General features: G+C 44.1%; 1 protein-coding gene across 1 annotated transcript in view; it reads right to left on the minus strand.

Annotated features, from left to right (window-relative positions):
• Positions 1–25,946, minus strand: part of ppfia2 (PTPRF interacting protein alpha 2) — a 647,479-nt gene that overhangs the window by 16,960 nt on the left and 604,573 nt on the right. Inside the window, exons 28-33 of the mRNA XM_041215777.1 lie at positions 15,751–15,777; positions 13,470–13,645; positions 12,584–12,681; positions 2,839–3,014; positions 2,093–2,161; positions 685–835 (exon numbers count right to left, since the gene is read on the minus strand). Coding sequence (XP_041071711.1) covers positions 685–835; positions 2,093–2,161; positions 2,839–3,014; positions 12,584–12,681; positions 13,470–13,645; positions 15,751–15,777 — 697 coding nt within the window. The remainder of the gene's footprint in view (positions 1–684; positions 836–2,092; positions 2,162–2,838; positions 3,015–12,583; positions 12,682–13,469; positions 13,646–15,750; positions 15,778–25,946) is intronic.

Raw genomic sequence — 25,946 nt, forward strand, 5'->3', positions numbered from 1 at the left:
CCACCAATGGCTTCAAGTAGACAGGAAACCCATCTCTCTATCAATTAGTGACTTGCCCAGGCAAAGATCTTAACTTCAGTCAGTTTCCCACTGAAGGTGGTTTCTGACCCAAAAACAAACCTGCCACAATGGCAAAAATTCAGTCCTTATGTGCAAAATCTGCTCACTTTCACCTTCATCAGATGATTCCAGCAGTTGCTGAACCCGATGTGACAGTTTAACTTAACCAGGGTGCATTAATAATACAAACCCAGGAAACTTATAGCTGTAATGTAACTGGCTGTGATATACAAATGAGGACAGAGAGTACTCGACCATTAAATCAAGCAAAAGTTCAAAAGTGCAAGAGAGCCTGTAAAAGCTTGTTATTGGCACAAAACAACGAGAATTGACTTCCAACCCATTTACATGCCATACTTTCTGCATCATTTGTACATTGCAAATACACTGGAAAAGCTGTGAAATCCCCATGGACTTGCAAAAATAGTGAAATGTAAAATAATACTTTAAATGAGGGTAATGGATGGCAGTTATTTTGAGATCAATAGCCACAATAACCACCCATTTTGAGGGAAGCCAAACAAATCCATTGGTTAAGAGAGGTGTTCAATTTGAATTTGGCAGCAATAGTTGTTGGACATTTTGATAATTACAAAGGTGCATATGCAATTTAATAATACAAACCATCAGAGGATCTTTTTGTGGATGTAGTTGTTAATCTGAAACCTGCAGGAAGTGTTTCAGAAGATCCTGGCATCATGCTGATTCCATGAACTTCACGTGAAGGGAATTGTTTTCTCCAGGAAGGCCTTCGCTGAAAATTTTTCTCATCATCCTTGTGATAATATATGTAAAGAAAATAATATATTTTTACTGGTTTATACTAGATTGGATGGTTGTCTTTCCTTTCCTCACAACTGGGTGTCAGGTAGGCAGAATGCACAGAGGTCCCGGCAATGTCTTTAACCTGGCTATAGTATGCATTTAGGACATTATTTAAGTTCTCATGACAGGCCTATGGCAGAGCCTTCTGCCTGTATGGGGGCAAAATACAGCAGCTGATGTAGTCCTGAGACACCAGCAGTAGGAATGATCACTGGATATAAATAGCAGACAGAAGCAAGAAAAATGGGAGTTAACTTGGCATCATCTGTTCCCTCTTCCATTTCTGTCTCCAACTCTGAATTCAAGTAGAACACTTCGGATGGTTCCAATTTACTTAACTCAATAATTACCCAGGAAATGATAAGATAGAAAAATCCTAGTCTCACTCCTGGGTAACTAACCAACTGACAGCCCTGCTACCCAGCCTCGACATACCCCGACCCCCCACCCCCCCGAAACCAACCTGACCTAACCACCAACCAAACCTCAGTCCCAGTTCCCCACTTGACCCCCAATTCACTCCCTGACACCATCGACTACCCCCAGACCCAACCAGGTCTGACCACACCACCACTCAACTCCCCAACTCCGCCCCCTGCCATCCCAATTCCCCTCTGCCCCGACCTCACCACCCAACTCCCTCAACACCCTGACCCAACCTCACCACCCGACTGTCCCCTGAATCCCCTGACCCGATCTCAATACCCTACCTAACACGCTACCCACCTGCCACCCTACCTACCTACCATCCTATATACCTACCACCCTACGTACCTGCACCCTACACAGCTGTTACCCTACTCACCTACCACACTAACCACTCATCATCCTGCCCTCCTACCATCCTATCCCCTTACCCACTTACCTCACCTGGCCTACCCCCTTACCCACCTACACATTCACCCATTCACTGGCACACTGAAAAGCTGTTTAAATGTCCCAGCTTTCCAGTGTGTTAATGAACATTTACTAGAATACAGCAGTCTTCAATTAATTGCTCACTTAAGGGCCTCAATTGGCAGAGTGGAGGCAGGAAAGTGGCAGGATCCCCACCTGCCACCATCCTACCGAATTAAATGCCCTCTCTGCCTGCAAACCCGCCACAAGAGAGAGCATAAAATACTACCTTTAGTGCATATTTTATAAAATAGCTTTAATAACAATCATTGCTTAAAATTACATAATGTAGCATGGGGAAATTACTTACATCATCAAGAGCCCTCTCTGTTCCGAGTGCAAGAAGGTTATTATACTCTCTTTCAAGGACCTGTCTTGCCTGAATAAGACGACAATATTTAAATAATGGTTTTAAATGGAATACACATTGTGCAAACTGAACAAAGTAATCATTTTAATATTAATGCAAATGCTTAACTTTAGAATATGTATCAATAAGTTTTAAATTTAGGAAATCAAACCAGATTTGAGCAAGAGAGCAGCAATAGATTTTTCTTCTGTTTTTATCATTTGCTGCAGTACATACGGATGCTTGCAAAATATAGTCCACAAAAAGACTTGTTAAAGGCAATGATTTTTAAGAAGTTTCAAGAAAAAAAACATTTTGGCAATGACACTAGCCGAAAAATCAGCACTCTCTTCACATACAATATAAATTGTTGTCTTCCCCTAATATTGGTATTCTTTCAAGTGTCCTGATCAGTGTAAGACAAAAAGCTTAGACATGTCTCCTTTTTTCAGCAATACTATTTGTGCCTGAATATAAGCAACATTGTTTGAACGATCTTGAATACCAGGAATTCTTGAAAGACAGACAGAGCAGAATTATGTCTACCTGATTCTAACTTTGGTATCAGAAACCGAAAGGACAGTATATAAATCCAATGAACTATCCTACCTTAATGCATAAATATTTGCCAATGAGTAAGAATGAAACTGTTACTTTAAAATCAAAGAGTTGAAAAAAATATCTGCAGTATTTCAGACTAAGTTTACCTGTGTGTTTTGTGTGGGAATTTGAAGTATTAAAGCCAAACTGCTATAGTCAAAGTTTTCATCCAAGGCTAGGAGTGCTCCATGGACACCACTTTCCATGAGGTTGTTTGCATAGTCTCGAAGGCCGATGGACAGTATCCACCTGATGACACGATCATTGCTCCATACTATTGCATCTAAAAATGTGAAACTGCAATATGAGCATACGCTTTCTTTTCAAACATTTTAATTAGATTTAATTCTTAGCTTTAAGGGTATAGTCTCTTCTGTTTAGTATATACTGCGAAAGTATTTGTACCCTGATTTTCAAACGCTTTTAATTTTTTTCTAACTTTGTCATATCTCAACATACAATGTGTCAGTCTTCTTCTATCGTGTCAAAACTCTAGCATTTTCAAACATTCCAAAAAATTCTCGTACTGGTAGAGATTCCAATTAATACATCACTTTACATAGATATTCTCCAAGAGTGATATTGCATGCTCAGGGATTTGACTGGTAAATTTTGTATGGCATTACCCATGGTCAACAGATGAATATAGGAAGGTGACAGAGAAGCAGATTTTAGTCATGACCCAGACACAGCATTGCATGACAAGCATGTGCTCAAACTGAAAAATATGAGAATCAAAAGCAATTGGCCCTGAGCCTCATCAGCAGACTTAGCATTAGCTGCTGGTGCTAATTGCATCTCCACAGGCAGCTCACTTAAACCAAGATATCAACATCAGGCTATCTACTTCAGGATAGGGGATTGGAGTCGGCTACAGGGGTGATTGCCACTCCTACGTGGCCAGAATTTTACAAAAAAATTGCAGCAGGGGCGGGTAGGCGGTGGGCACTGCACCGCTGCCTTGGCACCCAATTTTATTGATCCCCCCACTGCGATTTTACCAGTAGTAGATGGCTGGTGGGCGAGGGGTGGGGGAGAATGCCAGACAACCCACTAGCTGTTGGCCCTGCCCCCAGCGTAAAATTCAGCCCCATGGAGTTACAGGTGCACTCCTGTTGTTCCTGGCTCCACAGGAACTTTTAAACAAATGTAACTTATCTGGGCCCAATGTTGTTCCCTCTCATCAGTGACTAATTTAACCAAAAGGTCCTTCAGCATGCATTACATCCCTTTTACACAGATTTAAATAGACTAAATGCAATTTTTAGGCAGTCACCTAGGACATCCAAAACCAACCACCCACCTGCACAAATTTAGCAGTGGGATGAATCTGCCTAATTAAATCACAGGGACCCATTGCAAAATTGGAATGCTTTGCATCTATTTTGCACCCAAAAATTGGGTGCAATGCAAACCAATTTCTGCCTAAAACTGAAAACGGTTTCATAAACTGATTATGCAGAGTCACCTAGTAGTCAGAATTTAAATAAGTGGAATGGAAAATGTATCATTTATAAATGTAAATATTGCCAGAAAAATATAACCAAAATTTGTGACAGCAGGAAGTAGAGTTTATACAGAGGAAATTTGACAAGCACACATGTAGTTGGTCCTTAAAAATTGGATAAAGTGGAAGGTTATTATGGATCAAGAGGCTCTGCCCCCAGGGGAACTGACATGGTCTGCACTGGCACTACATGAACCAATCTTTTCCCCACAATTTTCAGAAGAATTCACATGTCTTGGGATGACAACAAAGCAGCATGATAGAGCTATACAGTTTTATCATGTTATTAGTATTTGTATTGCACTGTGAGCACTAACAGCCAAATATTTGAAGTATTTCACAGGAAAGCGAGCCTGAGTTGGTGTAAGTGCAGTTTGAGGAAATAAGAAAAAGGTTGTGGTGGAGAAAAGTGAACATCAGGGGCAGAATTTTGCCTTCATCGGGCGGGCTCCAGGGGGGTGAGCGGGTATGGTTGGGAAGCCAACTGCCGCCCACGATTGGGCTGCGACCATGATTTCACGCTGGCAGGCCAATTAAGGCCCGCCCAGTGTGAACACTGGCTGCAGAATGTCCGAGAAGAGGCTGGTGGGGGCGGGGGCCTGTTGGCCGCCGGGTCGCCATTGGACCCAGCGGCCGGTTCAAAAATGGTGCAGGCAGCCCAAGGGAAGCTGCATTCATTGGAGTTGCTGCAATGACATGGCTGCAAACAAAGATGTAGACACCAAGCGGGAGGTGAGGTCGGCTGGGCACTCGGCACCCCATTTTTCCGATGAGTGCCTCGCTGCACACCTTGAGGAGGTGGCTGCCAGAGGGGACACCTTTGTCCCCAGAGATGGGAGGCCACCACACGTCACAAAGGGGGCATAGGAGGAGGTAGCAGCCTGGGTGAGCAGGCACAATGTGGTGTGGTGCACCTGAGTGCAGTGCTGGAAGCACTTCAATAACCTACTGTGCTCGGGAGGGGTGAGTACCATGTTGGCATGGATCAGTGTGTTGAATTGTTTTGGGCTGGCCATCCTCCCATGGAGCTCAGGGGTGTTAGAATCTGAGTATCACCTGTCAGTGATGCTGGAGTTGGCCAAGGAGGTGAGCACTGGCTGCTTTGACTGAGTGGGTGCAAGGTGCTCCTCAGGTGGGATTGGCTTGGCTGCAATGGCGTTGCAGGTAGAGTGTGGACTAATCAATGTCTCTCTGTTTTTTCAGGACAAGACATCCCATAACAATATTGAGAGGTCATGTGGAGGACCCCCACACCTCCTCATCCTCTCCAGGTATGAGCAAGAGGCCTTAGAGCTCGAGAGGCACCATGCACCTTGGTCAACAAGCTGCGGTGAGGCTGGGTTGTCAGACGAAGGTAACAGTGCACTGAGGTGAGAGTTTCGGATGCTGCAAACAATCTCTTGCAGTCTCACCATTGATGGGAGCGTCCAGGCTGGATTCCTCATTGGTCATTGAAAGACGATGGCACCATGATGCAGATCTCCATTGTCTCACCAGGGTGCCTGGCATGCACAGTGACAGTGTGATGACTTAAACTGATGATATGTTTTTCTTCTCCCTTAGATTTGCCACCAAGCAACGAAGCGCAGCACCTTCAGGAGCTACCCCTGACCCCAAAGGGCCACCATGATCCATAAGCACCTGTGTCACACCCACTCAATGAAACAGGCACCAGAGCAGATACCAGCACCTCGGTGGACATTAGTTCAGCGGCTAGTATCTTGGTGCACATTGGCACTTCACACTCGCTTGAGGTGTAGGTGGAGGCGGAGAATCCCCAGAACGCCTGCAGTCGGAGGACTGCTGGAGACCAGGACGATGCTCAGTCGAAGGCTGATGATGGGCATCTGGAATTGTCTATTAGGCAGCAGATGCTGGATGTCCAGCAGGGTGTATGGGATGATCTGGTGGAGACCCATGAGGGTATGCATGCCATGGTCTCTGTTGCGGAGGAGTCCCTGTGGAGTGTGAGCATTGCATTGACCCTCACGGCTGAACACAATGCCTCCTCCATGAAGAGAGTGGCGACTCTCATGGAGAGGCTGCTCCAAGATCAAAATCAGGGGTCCCAGGGGTTGCGCTCAGACCTGCAAGCCCTCACACAGGCACTGACCTCAGGTGGTCAGTGTCCATGTGTGAGATGGATGGGGCACCCAGTATCCCAGCTAGGTGCCCATCCATCAATGGCGAGCAGGGAGTCCACAACAAACTCACGTTGGTGCACAACCTACTTGTCGTCTCTGAGGGCTCCTCTCAGGGCGCTCTGGATGACGGCAGCAGCTCCTCCGCCTCTCTGCCAGTGACTGTGGCATCTGATGAGGCTGTGGAAACTGGGGAGATGCCAGCTGTGGCACTGACTGCTCCCTCCCAGGCGGGGCCATCACAGGCTCCACTGGCCAGAGGACAACCACCAAGGTTATCAAGGTCAGCAAGACACCAGCGTCAGCAGACTGTCTCTAATGCTGGTGCCAGTGAGGGGTGAGCACCTAGATGTAGCACCCGTAAAAGTAAGTTTAAAGCATGTTAAGCACAAGAGGAACTGGTCATAGATGATCTTTTGTTTTCCCATTTTTTTTACTTATTTAATGGTGTGACCATCAACACCTGATATTGTTCTGTTCAATAATCTGTGAGTTACATTTGTTTTTGTGTTATTGGCCTGAGTATGCTTCATTTGTTTTATAGGCGCAGGGTACACCACTATGTAATACTGAACATGGGTGGCTCAAAACTTTATTGCACAGGTACCGAGTGTATCTAGGGGGCAAAGGAAACGTTTATTTCTACGATCCAGGATGGTGGTGGCAGCCCTGACATGAGGTAGCAGCTTAGCTGAAGGAGGGTTGGATCAAGGCGCCCCTGGTGTCCCTGCCTCCCTTGAGGTTTCCGGAGTCCTCTTCCTCCAGTGGGTCCACCCATGACAGTGCCAGTTTGTGGAAAGTGCAACATGCAACCACTATCAGTGACACCCACTCTGGGGGGGGGTACTACAGTGCGTCCCCTGAATGGTACAAGTATAGGAAGACCTATGGTTTCCTCTACCACCGCCCTTGTGATGGCATAGCTCCTGTTGTACCATTGCTCTGCCTCTGTTCTTGGATGGCAGAGAGACATCGTGAGCCACCTTTTCAACAGATAGCCCTTGTCACCCAGCAGCCATCCATCCATTTGGGCTGGAGCACTGAAGAACCTCAGCACCTGGGAGTGTCTCAGGATGTATGCATCATGGGGGCTGCCAGCAGTACCTTGCGCAGACTTGCAGAATCTGCATCCTGTGGTCATTGCATGTTCATGGAGTGGAATCCCTTCCTGTTAATGAAGGCACCTGGCTGACCCACTGGCGCCTTGATGGCCACATGTGTGCAGTCGATGGCACCCTGGACATGGGGGAACACAGCAATCACTGCAAAGCCTCTAATTCACTCAACCTGGCTGGCTCCATCTGCACAGAAATGAAGGAAAGTCAACACCTGCTTGAAGAGAGCTTCTGTCACCAACTTGACGCAACTGTGGACAGCTGATTGGGAGACCACACAGATCACCCACTGAGCCCTGGAAAGAGCCAGAGGCATAGAAATTGAAGGCTCTGTGATCTTCAGAGCCACTGGCATGGGGTGTCCACCCACACAGTAGGAGCTGATCTCAGGCTCGATCATCTGACAAATGCAGGTCATGGTCTCGCTGGAGAGACGGAGCTTCCTTCGGCATTGCACTTTGGACTTATTGAGGTAGCTGCATTGCCATCTGTAATTCTTGGCAGCAGGAGAGTGGCATCTTCTGCGGCCCCTTCCGCTTTGGACTTCCTGCTGGCCCTGCGCTCCTTGTGCCTGTGCCTCTCCTTCCATAGGTCCCTCCCCTGGAAGCTGCATTGGGACAGGTGGCCTCCTCTCCCTTCTCCCCCTCTCTTCAATCAGAGGAGGTGCCTGCAGCGGAGACCACAATCCCCATTACCAGGGTAACAGAAGGCTGTCTGATATGTGGAAGGGTCCACATGGCCTGAATCTTCAGGGGGCCTTGGAGACACCAATTCCTGAAATGATGAGTGGAAATGCTAAGAATAAAGCCCTGATTAGAGATTAAGCTGCCAAGTACCAATAAGCAACCAGCAGCAAACTATCTCCAAAACCCCTCACTGCTCACATTGGCAATGCTGCTGACTCTTTTTATCCCGCCCGTGGATGAGGTTTTGCAAATTGTAGGCTGCCTGCCTGCCCGTTTTGCCCATGCGACAAGCGAAAAATCACACTGACAACATTAAATCGCTGTCAATTGTGTTGTCAAGGGCCTTAACTGGCTTCTTAATTAATGGTGGGTGCAGCTCCAACACTTACACATGCCCGCCGGCCAAAATATCACGCTCACCCGACGTCATCACATGTCATTTTATGCTTGTTCAGGTCGTGCACATGCCCACCCGACAATCAGAAAATTCTGCCCCATTGGTTTATTGGGTGTGCTTAACAGAAACAGGTACCGTGTTTAGTGACTGAAACTGTATGCTGTCACTCTGTTATAACTGTTTCTATGTTTCTATGTTTATATGTTTCTACTCTCCTTTCCCACAGATCCACCAGAGGAGGAGTAAGTTGATGAGGAAGAGAACAGCACAGAAACAACTGCCTTCTTGTCAATTATGTTCAATGCAGAGAACAAGTTAAATACAGAGATAAAGGAGGTCTGAAGCCCATGCTTATTTACCTGCACAGACCACCTAGCCTGTACTCTTGTGTCCTAGCTGCTTTCATCTCACCCCTGCAATGCTTATTTCTCTACTCTCATGCTTCAGAGTGTTTTGTGAGTATCAAAGCAGGAAATTTAATATTGCAATGCCACTAGCTCTTGGCAGGCAGATTCCAGAAGGTCAAAAATAATAAGGGAATTCAGGAGAGAAATTCTGAAGCAGAAAATCGCATAAACAGCTTGGAAGTTATTTATAACATGTGGTGCAAAAGCGCAAGAGAATTTAGTTGCCTGCAGCAAAATAAAAGCAAAAAGAAGCAATGGTGAAAAAAAAATGATTAAATAAACTTTCTTAATATTGCTGTGTCCTTTCCATGACTTTCTAGGTGGGATTTCCCTCAGATTAATCTCCAGATTATGGGAAATTCCTGGGTGGTGAACCAAGTAAAATGGAGAGAAGAAAATTTTCATCACGTCTTTATCCATTCATCCGAAAATCACTGCCTTAATATTCCTCCATCCCAGCTGGAGATTAATGCAAAGTACACTGAATGAGTGGGGTTTGTGGCACAAACTGATTTTCTGACTCTAAAATCATTGGTCAACAACAACATCTAATATCTCAAGGAAAGAAGCATTAAGGCCAGCTGTGGCCTGAAAGACACAAGTGTATTTTTAACAGCATTATTTCAAGTTTAGAAATTAACTGAGGGATGAAGTATACAGAAAAAAATAATGGGGGCTTGTGAGAAAGGTACGGTGATGATCATGAGTGATTTTAATTTACATATCGATTGGGAAAATTGGATTGGTAAAGGTAGCCTGGAAAGTGAGTTCATAGATTGTTATCAGGACAACTTATTAGAACAGCACATGCCAGAGCCAACGAGAGAGCAGGTTATTCTAGATCTGGTAATGTGCAATGAGACTGGATTAATTAATGATCTCATATTAAAGGCATCCCTAGGTAGCAATGATCATAACATAATTGAATTTCACATTCAGTTTGAGGGAGAGAAGGGTGGGTCTAAGACTAGTGTTTTGAGCTTAAATTAGGGAAATTAAGAGGGTATGAGGGCAGAGCTGACTAAAGTGACCTAAGAAATATGGTTAACGGATAAGTCAGTACAGATTCAGTGGCAGATATTTAAGGAGATATTTTGTGATACTCAGCAAAGATATATTCTAGTGAGAAAGACTCTAGGTAAAGGACATGCCACCTGTGGCTAACAAATAAATTAAATGTTTCAAATTGAAAGAAAAAGCATACAATTGTGCAAAGATTAGTGACAGGTTAGAAGATTGGACAGAATATAAAAAACAGCAAGGGATGTCTAGTAAAAAAGAGGGAGAGATTAGAGCACGAGAAAAAGCTAGCTAGAAATATAAAAACAGATAGTAAGAGTTTCTACAGGCATTTAAAAAGGAAAGGAGTAAGTAAAGTGAACATTGGTCCTTACAGAGTGAGTCTGAGAATTAATAATGGAAAATAAGAAATGGCGGGTGAATTGAAAAGATATTTTTCATCTGTCTTCATTGTAGAGGATACAAATAACTTCCCAGAAATAAATGTGCATTAGGGGAGGGAGGGAGGAACTTAAAACAATTATAATCACCGTGTAAAGAGTACTGAGAAAATTATTAAAACTGAAAGCTGTCAAGTTTCCAGGTCTGGATGGATTTCATCCTCGGATCTTAAAAGAAGTGGCTGCTGAAATAGTACATGCATTAGTTTTAATTTTCCCGAGATTCTGGAAAGGTCCAATCAGATTGTAAAATAGTGAATGTAACTCCTCTATTCAAGAAAGAAGGGAGGCAGAAAGCAGGAAACTACAGGCCAGTTAGCTTAACATCTGTAATAGGGAAAATTCTGGAATCTATTATTAAGCAGGTTATAATGGGGCAGTTCAAAAATCTGAATGCAATCAGGCAGAGTCTGCATGTTTTTGTGAAAGGGAAATTGTGTTCCACTAATTTATTGGAGTTTTTTGAGCAACATGGATAAGAGGGAACCAGTGAATGTGGTATACTTATACTTTCAGAAGGCATTTGACAAGGTGCCAAATCAAAGATTACCCCACAAAGTAAGAGCTCATGGTGTAGGGGGTAATATATTAGCATGGATAGGGAATTGGTTAGCTAACAAGAAACAGAGAATAGGCATAATGGGTCACTTTCGGGTTGGCAAGATATAACGAGCGGAGTGCCACAAGGATCAATGCTGGGGCCTCAACTATTTACAATCTATATTAATAATTTGGATGACAGGATCGAATGTATGGTTGCTAAATTTGCTGATGACACAAAGGAATGTAGGAAAGCAAGTTGTGACAAGAACATAAGCAGCCAGGAAAGGGATATAGATAGGTTAAGAGCGTGGGCAAAAATTTGCCAGAGTATAATGTGGGAAAATGTGAGCTTGTCCATTTTGGCAAGAAGAATGAAAAAGTAACATATTATTTCAATGGGAAGGGATTGCAAAACTCTGTGGTACAGAGGGATCTGGTTGTTCTGGTGCATGAATCACAAAAAGTTAGTATGCAGATACAACAAGTGGTTAGGAAGGCAAATGGAGAGTTGGCATTTATAGCAAGGGGGATGCAATATATAATTAAGGATGTTTTGCTCCAGTTGCACAGGGTATTGGTGAGCCCACATCGAGAGTACTGTGTACAGTTTTGGTCTCCTTATTTAAGAAAGGACATCATTGCATTAGAAGCAGTTGCCAGGAATGAGGGGTTATCTAATGAGGAAAGTTTGGACCTGCATCCGTTGGAGTTTAGAAGAATGAAGGCAATATAAGATTCTGAGGAGACTTGACTGAGTGGATGTTTCCCCTTGTTAGAGGAACTTGAAGTAGGGGACATATTTTAAAAATAACGGATCTCCATTTTAAGAAGATGAGGAGAAATTTTTTTCTCTCAAAGGTTCATGAGTCTGTGGAACTCTCTTCCAATAGAGTGTTGGAGGCAGGATATTTGAATATATTTAAGGATTAATTAGATAGATTCTTTACTGACAAAGGTGTCAAAAGGTATAGGGATAGGAAGAAACGTGCAGTTGAAGCCAAAATCAGAGCAGCCATGATCTTATTGAATGGCAGAGCAGGCTTGAGTGGCTGAAAGGCCTACTCTTCCTCCTAATTCACATGTTCATATGTTTATAAGGATGTTTTTAGAGTACATATAGGTGTTTGTGAAAGGCAATTTAAGTATTTCTAAAGACTGACTACCATATATATCCATACATAAAAATACAAAACAAGCGCACACGTTCATCTTTTTAAAATTTTTTTCTGGGATATGGATGTTTCTGGTTAGGCCATTCCTAATTGCCCTTGCGAAGGGCAATCTTCACATATTAAAATTTCTATGCATAGTAATAACTCCCAGAAAGTGTTACACTCCCCATCACACTTTAACCATTATATTTCTGACATTATACTTCAGTATATGTTCTGACTCGCTGTGCTGAACTTTACGGGCCCATCGTGGTAGGGGCAGGGCCGTAAATTGCAGGGAGCCATTCAAGAGTCCATTGACTTTGATGGATTTATAAAATTCCACCCACTTGGAGAATACCACACACTATTTTATATATTACATATATACAATTAGATGTTCCATGCGCCACTTATTTTCAAACAGCAGTAACAAATCTCTCACCTTTAATTTCATGTTGGCTTAAATCTCTTCTCTTTTCCAGTTCTTTTCGGTCATAGTTCAACCGCTTCAAGCACATAATACCATACTGTAAACTTGTTCTGAACAAGAACAATACAACAGTTTTTGCAATTGTTTGCAAGGTTTTTTCAAAACAAATTAATAGAGCTTTAAAAGGCAAGTTGTCAGACAAATGCATTATAATAATTAAGTTAATGGATATTTTGGCCTTGAAGATCCGAGGGTCTTTGATCCAGGATTAAACGTTGGGATCTGCTTGTCAGTGACCACCGAAGCTTCAGGGGTCTTGGAGGATCATGGAACTTAAATAAACTAGGTGGGTGTTCACACCACTATTGGCGCATCTCAGAAACTCTCCATATTATTGAGGTTGCAAATTGTTAGAGAGTAGTACCTGATTTCTGTACCCCAAAATAGCACGTCAGTGTGGGATTGGTCCCTGTTAACAGGTGGTTGAAAAATGCAGCCAGTATTTTTCAAATCTTTGGGGGCCTAGGCTACAATCCAGACTAGGGCCCCAAGGTAAGCCCCACAACAATCGGTGGGCTGGATGGTCTCTTTTCACACAATGTGCTGGACTGCTGCTCTCAAGCCAGGCTTGGATGACTGAAACTGCTGATCTAGCTGGCATTCTTTCCTCCCTAGTTTTGTCCCTTATGTCGATGACCTTGTTTGGAACAGGCAGACTCCACTGGAGAATGCCATGGCATAGTGTATCTGGGCCCAGGATAATGTTTGGTAGCAATGTGCTGTAAGGGCTACAGATCTTAGCTTCTCCGAGTCAACCCATGATGAATTTAAAAAAAAACTTGCACATCTGCAATACAGTGTATTTTAAATTTGGACTTTTTTTTAAGATCAAGCATACCGATGAAAGCTATCCACCATTTTTAAATGAATACGAAGATCCTTCTTTGTCAAGTGATCCAACATTCTTGCATCTACCAGGCACTCCATGAAGTAGCTGCGGTACTGAGGTAATCCTAGACTAGGAAGCCATTCATTACCAATCCATTCGTGATTCATGTCACCATAAGCCAATGTCTGATGGAAAATGCAAGAACAGCTTTATCTAAATTCACCTGGGCCATAGTTATTTAACAAACAAAAAAGTTTTAAAATACACAAACAGTTGCTAGTACATGACCATGTTTCTTTCTGTTTCCTAATTTTAGCAAAAACATGAGTAAAGAGTGGCAGTATGTCAATAAGTAGTACTACAGGAATATTTCTGAATGATTAGTGTTATTATGCTGAACCACAGACTTTCAAGGATTGATTAACAAACATGAATGAAAAGCAAATAATTGATTATTAATGCCATTAATAAGGAATTTGAGCAGCATTTCATAACAAGCATTGAAAAGGTAGATATTCTAGTCCTGGTCAAATCTAAAATTAGTGGGTAGGGTTTTGCACTTTGATAAAATTCTGGTGGATATTTGTTGGAGTGGAATTTCCACCACTCCAGGCTATCTGATATACAGTAGTTAGGCTATTTTGCATATTTTGGATTGGTAGGGTGTGGCCTGTTGTAGTGTAACATAGTTGGTGGCTTACTGAAAACAACCTTAGTAAAGGTATTTGACACAGGTTAAAGCCATCCTTTAATTTATAAATTACACCCCCCTCACCCATACCCCCCAACTGTTATAGCAATCTTGGATGCTAGGAACACACAGGCATTTCTTTCCAAACATTACAAGGGCGCAAACGATGGGAAATAAATCCAATAATATACTTTTGTTATTTGCATGCCATTACAAAACACCAACCTGTATTTGGACATCTTGGAACTAGCAATGAACAGCAAACAGCTAGCAAATGTATTGCATTCTGCTGGGGTGATGCTGGGTATCCAGTGTAACTTTACTGGAAAATTCTATCCATTCAGTTTGAAAGATGGAACATTTTAAAAATATAATCACAACACTCATAGGAATAAGTACAATTGGGGAAGAAGGTTTAAAAAATCCCCTAAATTAGTGAATCTTACTTGAGCAAAAGGAGTGGGAGGATAACTTGGAAGAGCATAAGAACGAGGCATCCCCTCTTTGCTGTCCATATTCAACTCACAGCAACTTTTAACTATGTGCTGTTCATTTTTTGTGCATATACAGAATTTTGTACCTATGAGCGCCCATGTACTGGGCATTGACCATAAAACGATACCTAAGCTCATGTTTGTTGTGTATTTATTGTTGATGCTTAGGAAGATGAAGCATGAGAAACAACACCACTGGAAAGATGGGAATATAAATGTCAAAAACTGCCAGTAGTGCAGAAGCAACTCTAAGGAATATACTATCCATATCCAAGTGAAACCACTTGACTTCATGCATATTGGTATGTTCCATGCTTTGATTTTAGTCAAAATTTGCTAAATGATTACATTACATGGTGAAGAAAAACATTAACATTTTTAGATACTCTATGAAACCCAAATCTGAATCCCTAATGATGTACTCAGAAGGCAAGTCTACTGAATGTGCAACGGAGGGAGTAGAAATGTTGCCCAGCCCTAAATATGCCAGGTCTTGGTCTTTGCGCCAAGTTTCTATTGGTCATCCAAATATGGCCCAGTAAGCCAGAGGATGTTGGCCTGAATGAAGGGGTCTCTTAGGCCAGCAATTTCCTTGCCCAACAACTGGGTTACACTGAGCAGATGGTATATCAGGCTCAACCAGGAATGCCAGTATTCAGACCAGTAGAGCCCACCTGGAGTTTAGGTGTGGGTGTTGGCATGAACCTGTAAATAAAATGCTGAGTTCATTACAGAAAGACTAAATAGCTCATTCTGCATTATCCTTACAGAATCTCTTTCTGACCTCAGACAACTGCCCAGGGTTAGAAGTAGAGATTGTTGACAGGCTTTCCGTAGCACTTATGCCAATGGAATAAACCCACAGATTCTCAGCCCACATCTTCCATCTCTCTTTAGCACATGCGGATAACAAACCATTACTCTGTCTGAAATCCATTGATACTGGAAGCGATATCTATATTTAACCTATAAAAAAGTTCACAGCTCTTGAGATGCTTTCCCATGCATGTTATGCATATTATAGAATCAGTTAAGAAGCATTGAGGAGTGAACCATTTAAGCACTAAAATCTTCAAACTGAATTGTGTGTTTTAACATGCATTACCTGAGCCCAACTGCCTTCTTCAGACTCCTTAAAGATTACCAGAAAGTACAGTTAATAAAAATCAAGCAATACAATGCAGAGTTGATAGGTCATATGATTCTCAAATGAAAGTAGTAAAATATGCATTAGTTTCACAAAACTTCAGTCAAACTAAAATGAAACAAGCTGTGAGCCTGAATATGCTTAAGGATTTTTCAAAATGAAATACTGTACTTTTCAATGTATTAAAAAAATATATAAATGCTATTACATAATTACATAGGGTTGCATGGGGTTACAATACAGAAACAGGTCATTTAGCCTAACCAGTCCATGCTGTGCTTATGCTTCACTCAAGTCTCCCCCCATCATTTCTCATCTAAATCCACCATTGTAACCATACATTCCCTTTTCCCTCAAGTTCTTGTCCAGCATCCCCTTAAATGCCTCTAATCTATTAATTGCAACCACTCCCTGTGATAACAGGTTTCACATTCTTAACACTCTTTGGGTAAGAAAGTTTGTTCTGAATTCCCTATTGGATTTCTTGGTGACTATCTTATATTGAGGACCTCTAGTTATCCTCTTGCCCACAAGAGAAAACATTCTCTCAATATCCACTCTTCAAAGCCATTCATAATTTTAAAGACCTCTATTAGGTCACCCCACAACATTCCTTTTTCAGGAGAAAAGAGACCCAGCCTTTCCTGATATGTATAACCACACATTTCTGGTACCCTTGTAACTCTTCTCTGCACCTCCTCCAGTGCCACTGTATCCTTTCTATAATATGGTGATTTCAATAGTATGCAGTACCCTTAGGCCGGAATTTTACAACCCCATTGCAGCAGGGACGGGGCCATAAAATACGGGGAGCCATTCTAAATTCCACTGACTTTGGCGGGACCATAAAATCCCGTTGGCGTAAAATTTTGCCCTAAGTGTAGTGACACTCAAGTTCAATACAGGTTTAGCATAACTTCAACTACTTTTCAGTTCTATCCATCTAGAAATAAAGCCTAGTGCTTAGTTTGTATTTTTTAAAGTCCTTGCTAACCTGTGACACAATGTTTAGTAATTGGTGTATTTGTACTCTAAGATCCCTTTGTTCCTCTACCCCACCTAGGCTTGCATCTTCCAAATAATAAGTGACATTTCTACCTATCAAAATGTACTACCTCACATTTATCTGTGCTGGACTTCATTTTAAGTGATGACTGCCCTATTCAGGCGTATTCAGTTTGCACACAATACACTCATGTTTCATCAGCATTCTGTATGTTACTCAATGGGAATAAGCAATCTCATTGCCCATGGAATGACAATTCAAACTAGTAAAAAAACAAACATGCTTGAGTTATCACTTGACAAGCTATATAGCATTTTAAAAATATTCAAAAATTGCTAGTTGTTTCTCTAGAATTTGTTTTTTGTCTGAGTTATCTCAATTGGCTTTCAAATAGCCCCAAGGTAAAATAAAATAAATCAGAATTCAGATTCTGTGAATCATGCATAATACTAACTATCATTTTTATAGGCTGCTTAAAAATATTTTTGGGGTTGTCAACTGACAGAATTTATTATATTTTTTATTGTGGCCACAAATTAGGAAGTATGTTTCCAAGTGGAGATTTTAACTAGATTATCACTCTGGGGTGGACAAGAGGTTTAGAGTGAACACTAACATCAGGGGTAAAAAATGATGATGACTTTGATCTCTATTACAAATTTGTACACAGTTATGATCCAGCATCACACACATAACATTAAGTATATCAATGCAGAACAATTTAGATTAAATTTTAGATTCCTAATTAGATATTAGTAACTGAAGTACACATTATCTGCAGCAGTATGACATAATTCTTATTTCCTACCATTTTCAACATTTTAAAATGAACTGATTTTGACATAAAATAACACTTCACAGAAATAAATGTTGACTATAACAATTATATAATTACATCTTGGATGACCTTAATGACATTATCATTTAGGGTAACTGGATATCTATGTACCACAGATCATTGGTTCACAGAGAACATGGATTATCTAGTGTATGGTGGTGTTTTCAGTGTAATGTTGCAACAGCAACTTTTATGCCAGGAATGCACTTAAGGGCTTCTGAATAAAGTTGGTCGGGTTGATTAGTTAAAATTAAGATCACAAGTTTTTGGATCTTTGAATGTTCTGTGTTAGAACTGTCCAGCCCACGCCTATTAGAGAAAATCTGGCTGCAATGTTCTTCTTTTGATCCTTGATCTGACAGTGGGTGTGTGGGAACTTTGAAAGATCACAGGTAGTAGGACAAATTTTGTCAGCAGGGGTGCATTGGATTGATCTGCAACTTGTGCTCCCAGTAACTGTTAGAAAAAAGAAAGAACTTACACTTATTATGAACCTTTCATGTCCACAAGATACCCAAAAAAGGTTAGTAACTGACCAGTTATTTTTGAAGTGTAGTCAGATGGATAAACTTGCACAGAACAAGATTCTACAAAGAGCTGAATGACTAGGGACATTGATTGAGTGATAAAGTATTAAACAAGGCACCAGGAGAATGCCTTCATTCTTCTTCAAGGAGTGCGATGATACAATTCCTACAGGTGTAATGTCAAAGATATAGAGATAAAAAAAGAGAAGAAAAAGAAAAAGTGGAGTTGAGACAGTCAGTAGCAAAGACGGTGAAGGGAAAACAGAAAAGAATGTGGAGAAAGACTGAAGAGAAAGACCAGTGACATTGGACTGGATTTTCATCCTAGAGCTGGGTAACGGGAGTTGGGAAATTTCCCAGCTTGGCATGCCCACTTCAGGAGACAGTTCCTGCAAATGCAGGATTTTCATTTTGGGCACTGATGCATGCTGGACTCTGGCCTGTCGCCCCCAAAAAGAGTTGGGGGAAGCAATCACAAGGGCTGCCAGGTGCCAAGGCAAATGGATGTCAGGGCTCTCAGCCAAGAATGCATAACGAGGATAGGCTGAGAGCCCAGATATCCATTACTCTATTGAAACATTGCACCCCAGGGAAAATATTGCTTGTTGGACAGCTCTTTCGCTGTGAGCTATTGCACAATGTTTATTGTGCAATATTTTATTATTCAAAGAGGTGTCAGTACTTGCAGTTTCAGCTATTGATACTCTAAAGGGTCTGGATGATTGATACTTGGAAAGGGATCCAGTAAAAGCATTTTTTTTAAAGAACGTGGAAATGACTTTTTAAAATCCTTTCCACATTTGCTATTGTTACTACAGGGTTCAATGGTTCTGTACAGAGTGTATACTAGGTGAAAAGGCATGAAAGTGCCAAAGATTGGTATGGAGGGCATGAAGGCCCAGGGGGTGGGTGCAAGGGCATAGGTTGGAAAAGGTAATGGGTAAAAGTTCCCTCATTGACACTATGGTTCACAACACCTCTGAGGGGCCATGAGCCACAGCTCCTTAAAATGCTGGCCTGACTCCATAAAAATTGCAGAGGGCTAGGAGCTGCATATCCCTGTAATGGAACCATCAGGTTGGGAGTGCAAGGTGCGGGCTCACAATCTGCACCAGCTTGCACCATTATCCTGTGCTGGTGAAAATTAAGGGTGCTGGGAATCCTGGAATCGGGTCCCAGCCACCATTTTTAAAGGTTTGTGGAGTCTCCTAACCTGTGAAATTCCAGCCCATAGACATACATAAATAAAAAAGAGAGTCTGACATTAGGGTTGAGAGAAAAAGACAAAAGTTGAGACAGAGAGATTGAAACAAAAGAAGAAATGGAGGAGAGGACAATTTAGCATCAGGGATAAAGGGGCTTCATCTGCACTCACAATAAAGTTGTGTATCTGGAATTTCTGTGAAGATTCTACTGACTTCCCTCTGTAACCTCAGCAGAAGATTGAATAATTTATACTGTTTCTCTGGGGCTCCACCAATTTTTATCTAAAGTTGTGGAGGAGATTGTGAAAACCACATGGAAATTCACCTGTAATTCAATGCAGCCCAATACTGCAAAAATTGAACATCTAGGATACCAGATCTGAAGCACTATTTTCCCAATAACATGCCTTTGGAAATGTCAGACTTGGACTTCTGGTAACTAAAAGAATTACTTTTTTATAAACTGAATTAGCCTAATTGATATCAAAATGTGGGCTAATTGGACCTGACAAAACCTATCTCTGGGCAAACTTGTTTTTTGGCTGAAAAGGAGAGGGAATATTTTGAACTAATGCTCATTAATTAATATATTTGAATGAAATGCCAATTTGAGATTATATGTATGGGGCAGAATTTCCCACCTGTTGGGGGGAAGTTCAGGAGTGGGCACGTGGAGGTGCGCCTCTGATCAGCACCTGCACAGTGTGACATCTGCCATCTCCCTGAGGCTAAGTGCTGCCTCAGGGAGGTCAGCTCCACATTAAAAATTGTTAAAAATAAAGTAAAAAAAATTCCCTGACATGTCCTCTCATATGACACGAGTTGGGACATGTATGGACACTTTTAATAAATTTTTAAAAACCTACATGAAACCTCATCCCGCCCGTTGATGAGGTTTCATGCTTTCTCTGAAGCCCGCCAGGGCTCCCGGCCTGCCGTCAACCCTAAAATTGGACTGGTAGGTCCATTAATTAGGTCACTGACAGGTCGGCAGGTGCACAGCTGATTTGGCTGAACCCCCACCGACCTGAAAATTAAAATGAGGCAAGGTGACGTTGGGTGTTCCACCCGACGTCATCCCGCGTCATTTTACGTGTCGGCAAATGGGGGCTCCGCACCCCCCCCCCCACCGCTCGCTGACCGGGAAATCCATGATTTATGTATTTGGAATTCCGCTATCACATACATTTAGATAATCCCAAACACTGTAGCATTGTCCTATGGTTATTATAATCTGGGAAGTACTATAGACAATGTTGTCACATTTATCCTTAATGCTGTCATATCAACATTTTCCCATTTTATCAGGAGCAAGAACTCATTTAAAATAAAAAATGTCAATAAAGTAGGGGGGAGGAGGGAAAGCTGACACGTTTCTATAATAGCATAATCAACTGTAAGTTCTAGTGCTACATAAAATTAAAATATTAAACACCTATATTGTATGGTATGTCAGTGTTTATTGGCATTATTTATTTACACAATGCATTTTACATCTTTATATTTGCCACGTGTGAAATTAGTCAGCAGTGGACTGACAGAGCTTCTAGAGAACTATTTGCTTTATTTCTCTGAAGATTCTGTTGGGCTCCTGTAGGGGCTATGTCAGGGTACAGGGAAATCTCTTCAGAGTTTCAGGACCAGTGTTTTGTTACATTCTCAGTTTAAAGTACAATAGTTTCTTCAACAGTTACAAAGGAATCAAGATTTCAGAACCATCATTTCCTATAGACTAAGCAAAATGTTTTCATTGTGGGAAAAGTTTCAGATATTCTTTCATTCATGCACAAAATCACAGACTATGTCACCTGTGCTCAAATAGCTCAGTAAGATTTTTTAGATCCTCTCAATTTATCACACATTTTCAGATACAAAACGTACCAAAAATGTGTTAAATATTGGAAACAGAATTACATCTACATAGGGTGGAATTTTCCATGCCCACTGGCAGCGGGCTTGATAGGTGGCGTGCGCAGACAATATGGCGTGATTGGTTTCACAACGGTAGGAAGGCAGTTCGTAATCGTCCACTCAGCTCACCAAAGACAGTCGTCGGGGAGCTCATTGTAATACATCAGCATATTATTTAAAGGCCAACTTGCCAGGCTCTTGCACCACCATCCACGTCGGCGGGAAAGCACATTGATGTGTTTCACACCAGCACACACTTGGTGGCCTTCACTTTGGGGGAACTGGAGGTGAGTGAACAGCATTGTTCTGCAGAACTCGCCAGGGTCGCCTGCTGCCTGGCAGGCTTCAGGGGTGCTGGGGAGGTTGGTGCCTGAGTGAAGTGCCACCCTGCCATGGAGGCGACTGTTGTTGGGGGGCGTATCCAGGGGCAACTACTGCCCAGTCTTGGAAGTTGTCATGGGGGGAAAGGGGGTGTCCAGGGACGTGCTGCCCTGGTGTTGGATCTCGCGCACAAGAAATTGAGGCAGAGGGGAGGATAGGCGAGGGAAGTGGCCACGCAATAGATACACCTGTATAAGGTGACCATTCCTCTGCAACTGAGACACTTCAGGCACAGCCACAGTGATATGATTGAGGTTGGGCTCCTAGACTGCCCACCCACGCAAGCAAAGCGGAGGCACCAAAATGCCACCAAGCACTCCAGACCTTACCCCACCTGCCACAGACTGAGTCCGCAACCACGTTACTGGACCACGGAGCAGTTGGACTGCACACGTTGTACAATCTCCTTGCCAACACTGGCCATGTAGCAGTCACCTGCAATCTCAGCATCCCAGTTAGGAGCAGTCTCCCCCATGTCTCAGGCTGACAGGGCAGCAATGCAGAACACTCATCTGTGGCCATCTGAGGGGTGGTCAGCACTCTTCAATAAGCGTTAAGGGGCCATCACACAGGACCAGGAAAGGTGCTAAGTACACCCATGCTAACCACATCTCTCTTTCATGCCACAGGAAGACCACTTAAGGAGCGTGGAACCTGGTGACCTAGCTGCATGCCTGATGGCCTACAGAGAGCAGAGAAGATGGAGGAGAGTGCAACTGAGACTCCTGGCCATGCAAAGGCAGGAGCAGCAACCCCAGGAAGAAGGGGCTGCTGGGGCTCCTGCACATGCTGCCCAGGAGCGACAGCGAGCCATGGCTGGTCAGCGCCTAGCGACACCCAGGGTTTATAGACGCTGCCTGTCATTCCTGCAGATGACCGAGGACCAGTGTTGCCGACGACTGCGCATGTCTGGGGACCTGGTTGCTCACATCTGCCACTCACTGCAGGACTTGTCGCTAAGGGAACATGGAGAGCATCCACTGCCTGTGGCTGTGAAAGTGACCATGGCACACAATTTCTATGCCAGTGGCTTCTTTCAGGGCTTCACAGGTGACCTCTGTGGGGTATCACAAGCCGCCACCCACAAATGCATCCATGAGGTCACAGATGCCATCTTCTCAAGGGCACACAAATTTGTGCATTTCGCCCAGGACCGTGACAGCCAGGATACAAAGGCCATTGGATTCTTCAGATTCCTCAGGTGCAAGATGCAATTGACTGCGCCATATGGTGATCAGGTCTCCGTCGCTACACACGATGAACATCAAGCACAAGGGATTCCACTCACTGAATGTGCAGCTGGTATGCGACCACCAGAAACACACCTGCAGGTGTGTGCATGGTTTCCAGGGACTGTGCATAATGCCTACATCCTCAGTTGGTCTCAGATTCCTGGAGTCTTCCAGGGTCAACAGAAGCTGCAGGGATGGCTCCTAGGTGACAAGGGCTACCCACAGAGGCCATGCTGATGACACCCATGCGGCGGCCTCCGACTGCAGCAGAGCGACGGAATACTGATGCTCATGTTGCAGCTCACAATTTGGTGGAGCAGACCATTGGGATGCCAAAGATGAGGTCCCGGTGCCTGGAATGGTCTGGTGGAGCCCTCCAATACAGTCCACAGGTGGTGTCACGCATTGTCGTCTGCTGCGCCCTTTACAACCTGGTGATGCTACGGGGAGACAAGCTGGCTGAGGAGGAGATGGAGGAGCTGTACTTCTCCTCCAATGAGGAGGATGCCAATGGGGATGAGGCTGAGGAGGTCCTCAGAGATGACGGTAACGGGGAAGAGGCACTTGCACTAGCTAGATGAAGTAGGTGCACTCAGGAGGCCCTCATAGCTGCTGATTTGAGGAGGATGATGACTACATGCAGTGAGGCGACCCCATAGATCCTCAAATCGCATTTGTGAATGTTTGACTCCAGTCTGGCTTATGGCAGCACGAATACCCTCAGTGAGAATGCTCCTGTCATGGAGATTCAGTGGAGGCCCTAATAGTTGCTTGATTGCAGAGGATGATGATGACACGTTGTGAGGACACTCCATAAGTCTTCACATTTCCTCTTAGAATGTCTAACTCCGGTGTTGCTGAGGGCAGCTCGCTTGGGCTCTGTGATCAGGGTCATATCATAGAGACGCAGCCATGAAACTTTAGAAGCATCTGATGTTTTGTCCGACTTCAGCGCCTGAACTCTTCAGGAGCTGGAGAACAGCATCAGTGGTTATGGATGCTGTAGAGATGGGGGCCAACCCCTCGTTAAAGGTGCTGAGAGCACAACGAGAGAATGAGAGAATTCTGTGGTGCCTGCCCACTACATTCTGTCAGCAATGACCAGCACCGCCGAGGTGCAGGCATCTATATGTTTGCAGGGAGTGGAGATCAAAGTCACCACTCGCCTGCAGCGATGGACAGGACTGCTCCAAGTGCTGTCTTACCGGGGCTGAATTCTGGTCATAGACCAGCTGATTGCCATCAAGCTGTGGTACTGGCTGGTCACTTTGACCCCACCCCTGGACCTTGTCACGAAAATCCAGAGAATGCTTGACGACTTCTTTTGGGACAAAAAGGCTGCTCTGGCTCGCTGCTGAGGTTCTGAGTCTCCTGCTTGTGGAGGGTGGTCAGGTGCTGGTGTGCCTACACGCCCAGGTGGCGACCTTCCACCTTCAGGTCCTGCAGTGATACCTTTACGTCGAGCCCCCTCCGAGATGGTGTGCCCTGGCGACGTATTTCTTCCGCCAGGTGCACAGGCTGAATTATGACGTGCAGCTCCTGTTTATAGACCTGAGGGGCCTTCGTCGCTCCTTGCAGACGTTGCCCGTCTTTTACTAGGACCTGATAAAAGTTTGGAACATGGTTGCCTCGCAACGCAGCTCTCCCCCGTCAGGAGTAGCGGCTATCGTCAGAGAGCTGCTGCTCAGGAATCTGCCCCTCCGCCCGTTTCAGTGGCTGGCAGAGAGGAGGGCTGTGGCTGCCGGGGTGACCAGGATCGGGGACGTGCTGGGTGGTGTAGGAATGGGCCATGGAGTTGGCACATCTCGCGTCCGTGGACGTCCGGCATGCGGCTAATGCCATTCAAGACCTCAGGACGGTCGTGCTCGCACTGGAAGTCATCTGGGCCTCGAGGTGACTCAGGTGCGTGGTGGTCTTCTGTCTGAGTGTACCCCTATTCGAACAGAATTCCACATTGGCCCCAAGCCCTGAACACTCCCTCGGGAGCTGGTGCTCTTCAACCTGAGCCGCCTCACGGAAATGCGCTCTGTGTCCTTTAGCATGGCGCAGAGGAGTTTCATGTACGGGCTGCTGCTGCTGCACACCCTTCACTTCCTTGCCTTCGCCCACCGCACGGACACGCCTTGTTTCCGTATGGAGGTGGAGGTTCCCGTTGGGGGGCCCTCTACGGAGGGGTCCTCCTGCTTTCCATCGGGGACCTGGGGTGGAGGGTGTTGCATGCAGCAGTTCGGTACAACCACAGATTATGTCGGTTCAAGGACTCCCAAGATACCTGCCCTTTTTGCGGGCTTGTGGGGTTCATGGACCATGTTTACATAAGCTGTTGTAGGCTGCACTCCCTTTTCAGTTATTTAAAAAACCTTTTATTGCTGCTTTGTTTGCACTTCAGTCCCACGCTCCTGATCTACAGGCACCCGGTGTGTAGGGGGGCCGGGAGGGAGGGGGACCTCCTCGTGAACCTGCTCCTGGGCTTGGCCAAGTTAGCCATTAACAGGTCCAGGCAGCAGGTGATTGAGAGGGTTGTTCGACCCACCTGTCTGCCCTTCTACATTTGCAGCTGGGTGTCCCTGGAGAGGGAGCACATTGTGTCTGCTGGCACCGTCAAAGCTTTCTGTGCCTAGTGGGCACCATGGGGGCTGGTGTGCTTTATCGACCGTCTTAATCACATTTTGGTTTGATGTTCGTAAGTTTCCTTTAAATTTTGTCTTTGGTTTTACAGTTAATTAAGGGGCTGTGTTTATTTTGTTTCCAATTTTGTTAATTTAGTTTATTTGGTTGACTCCGAAAGAGTTAATTCTCCTGATGTTTTGTCCGACTTCAGCGCCTGAGCTCTTCAAGAGCTGGCCACAGCATCAGTGGTCATGGATGCTGTAGAGATGGGGGCCAGCCCCTCGTTAAAGATGCTGAGAGCCCATCGAGAGAATGAGAGAACTCTGTGGTGCCTGCCCACTACATTCTATCAGCAATGACCAGCACCGCCAAGGTGCTGACCAAAGTCACCACTCGCCTGCAACGCTGGACAGGACTGCTCCAAGTGCTGTCTTGCTGGGGTCG

The sequence above is a fragment of the Carcharodon carcharias genome, chromosome 21 (assembly GCF_017639515.1).
Source record: "Carcharodon carcharias isolate sCarCar2 chromosome 21, sCarCar2.pri, whole genome shotgun sequence".
NCBI classification, from domain to species: Eukaryota; Metazoa; Chordata; class Chondrichthyes; order Lamniformes; family Lamnidae; genus Carcharodon; species Carcharodon carcharias.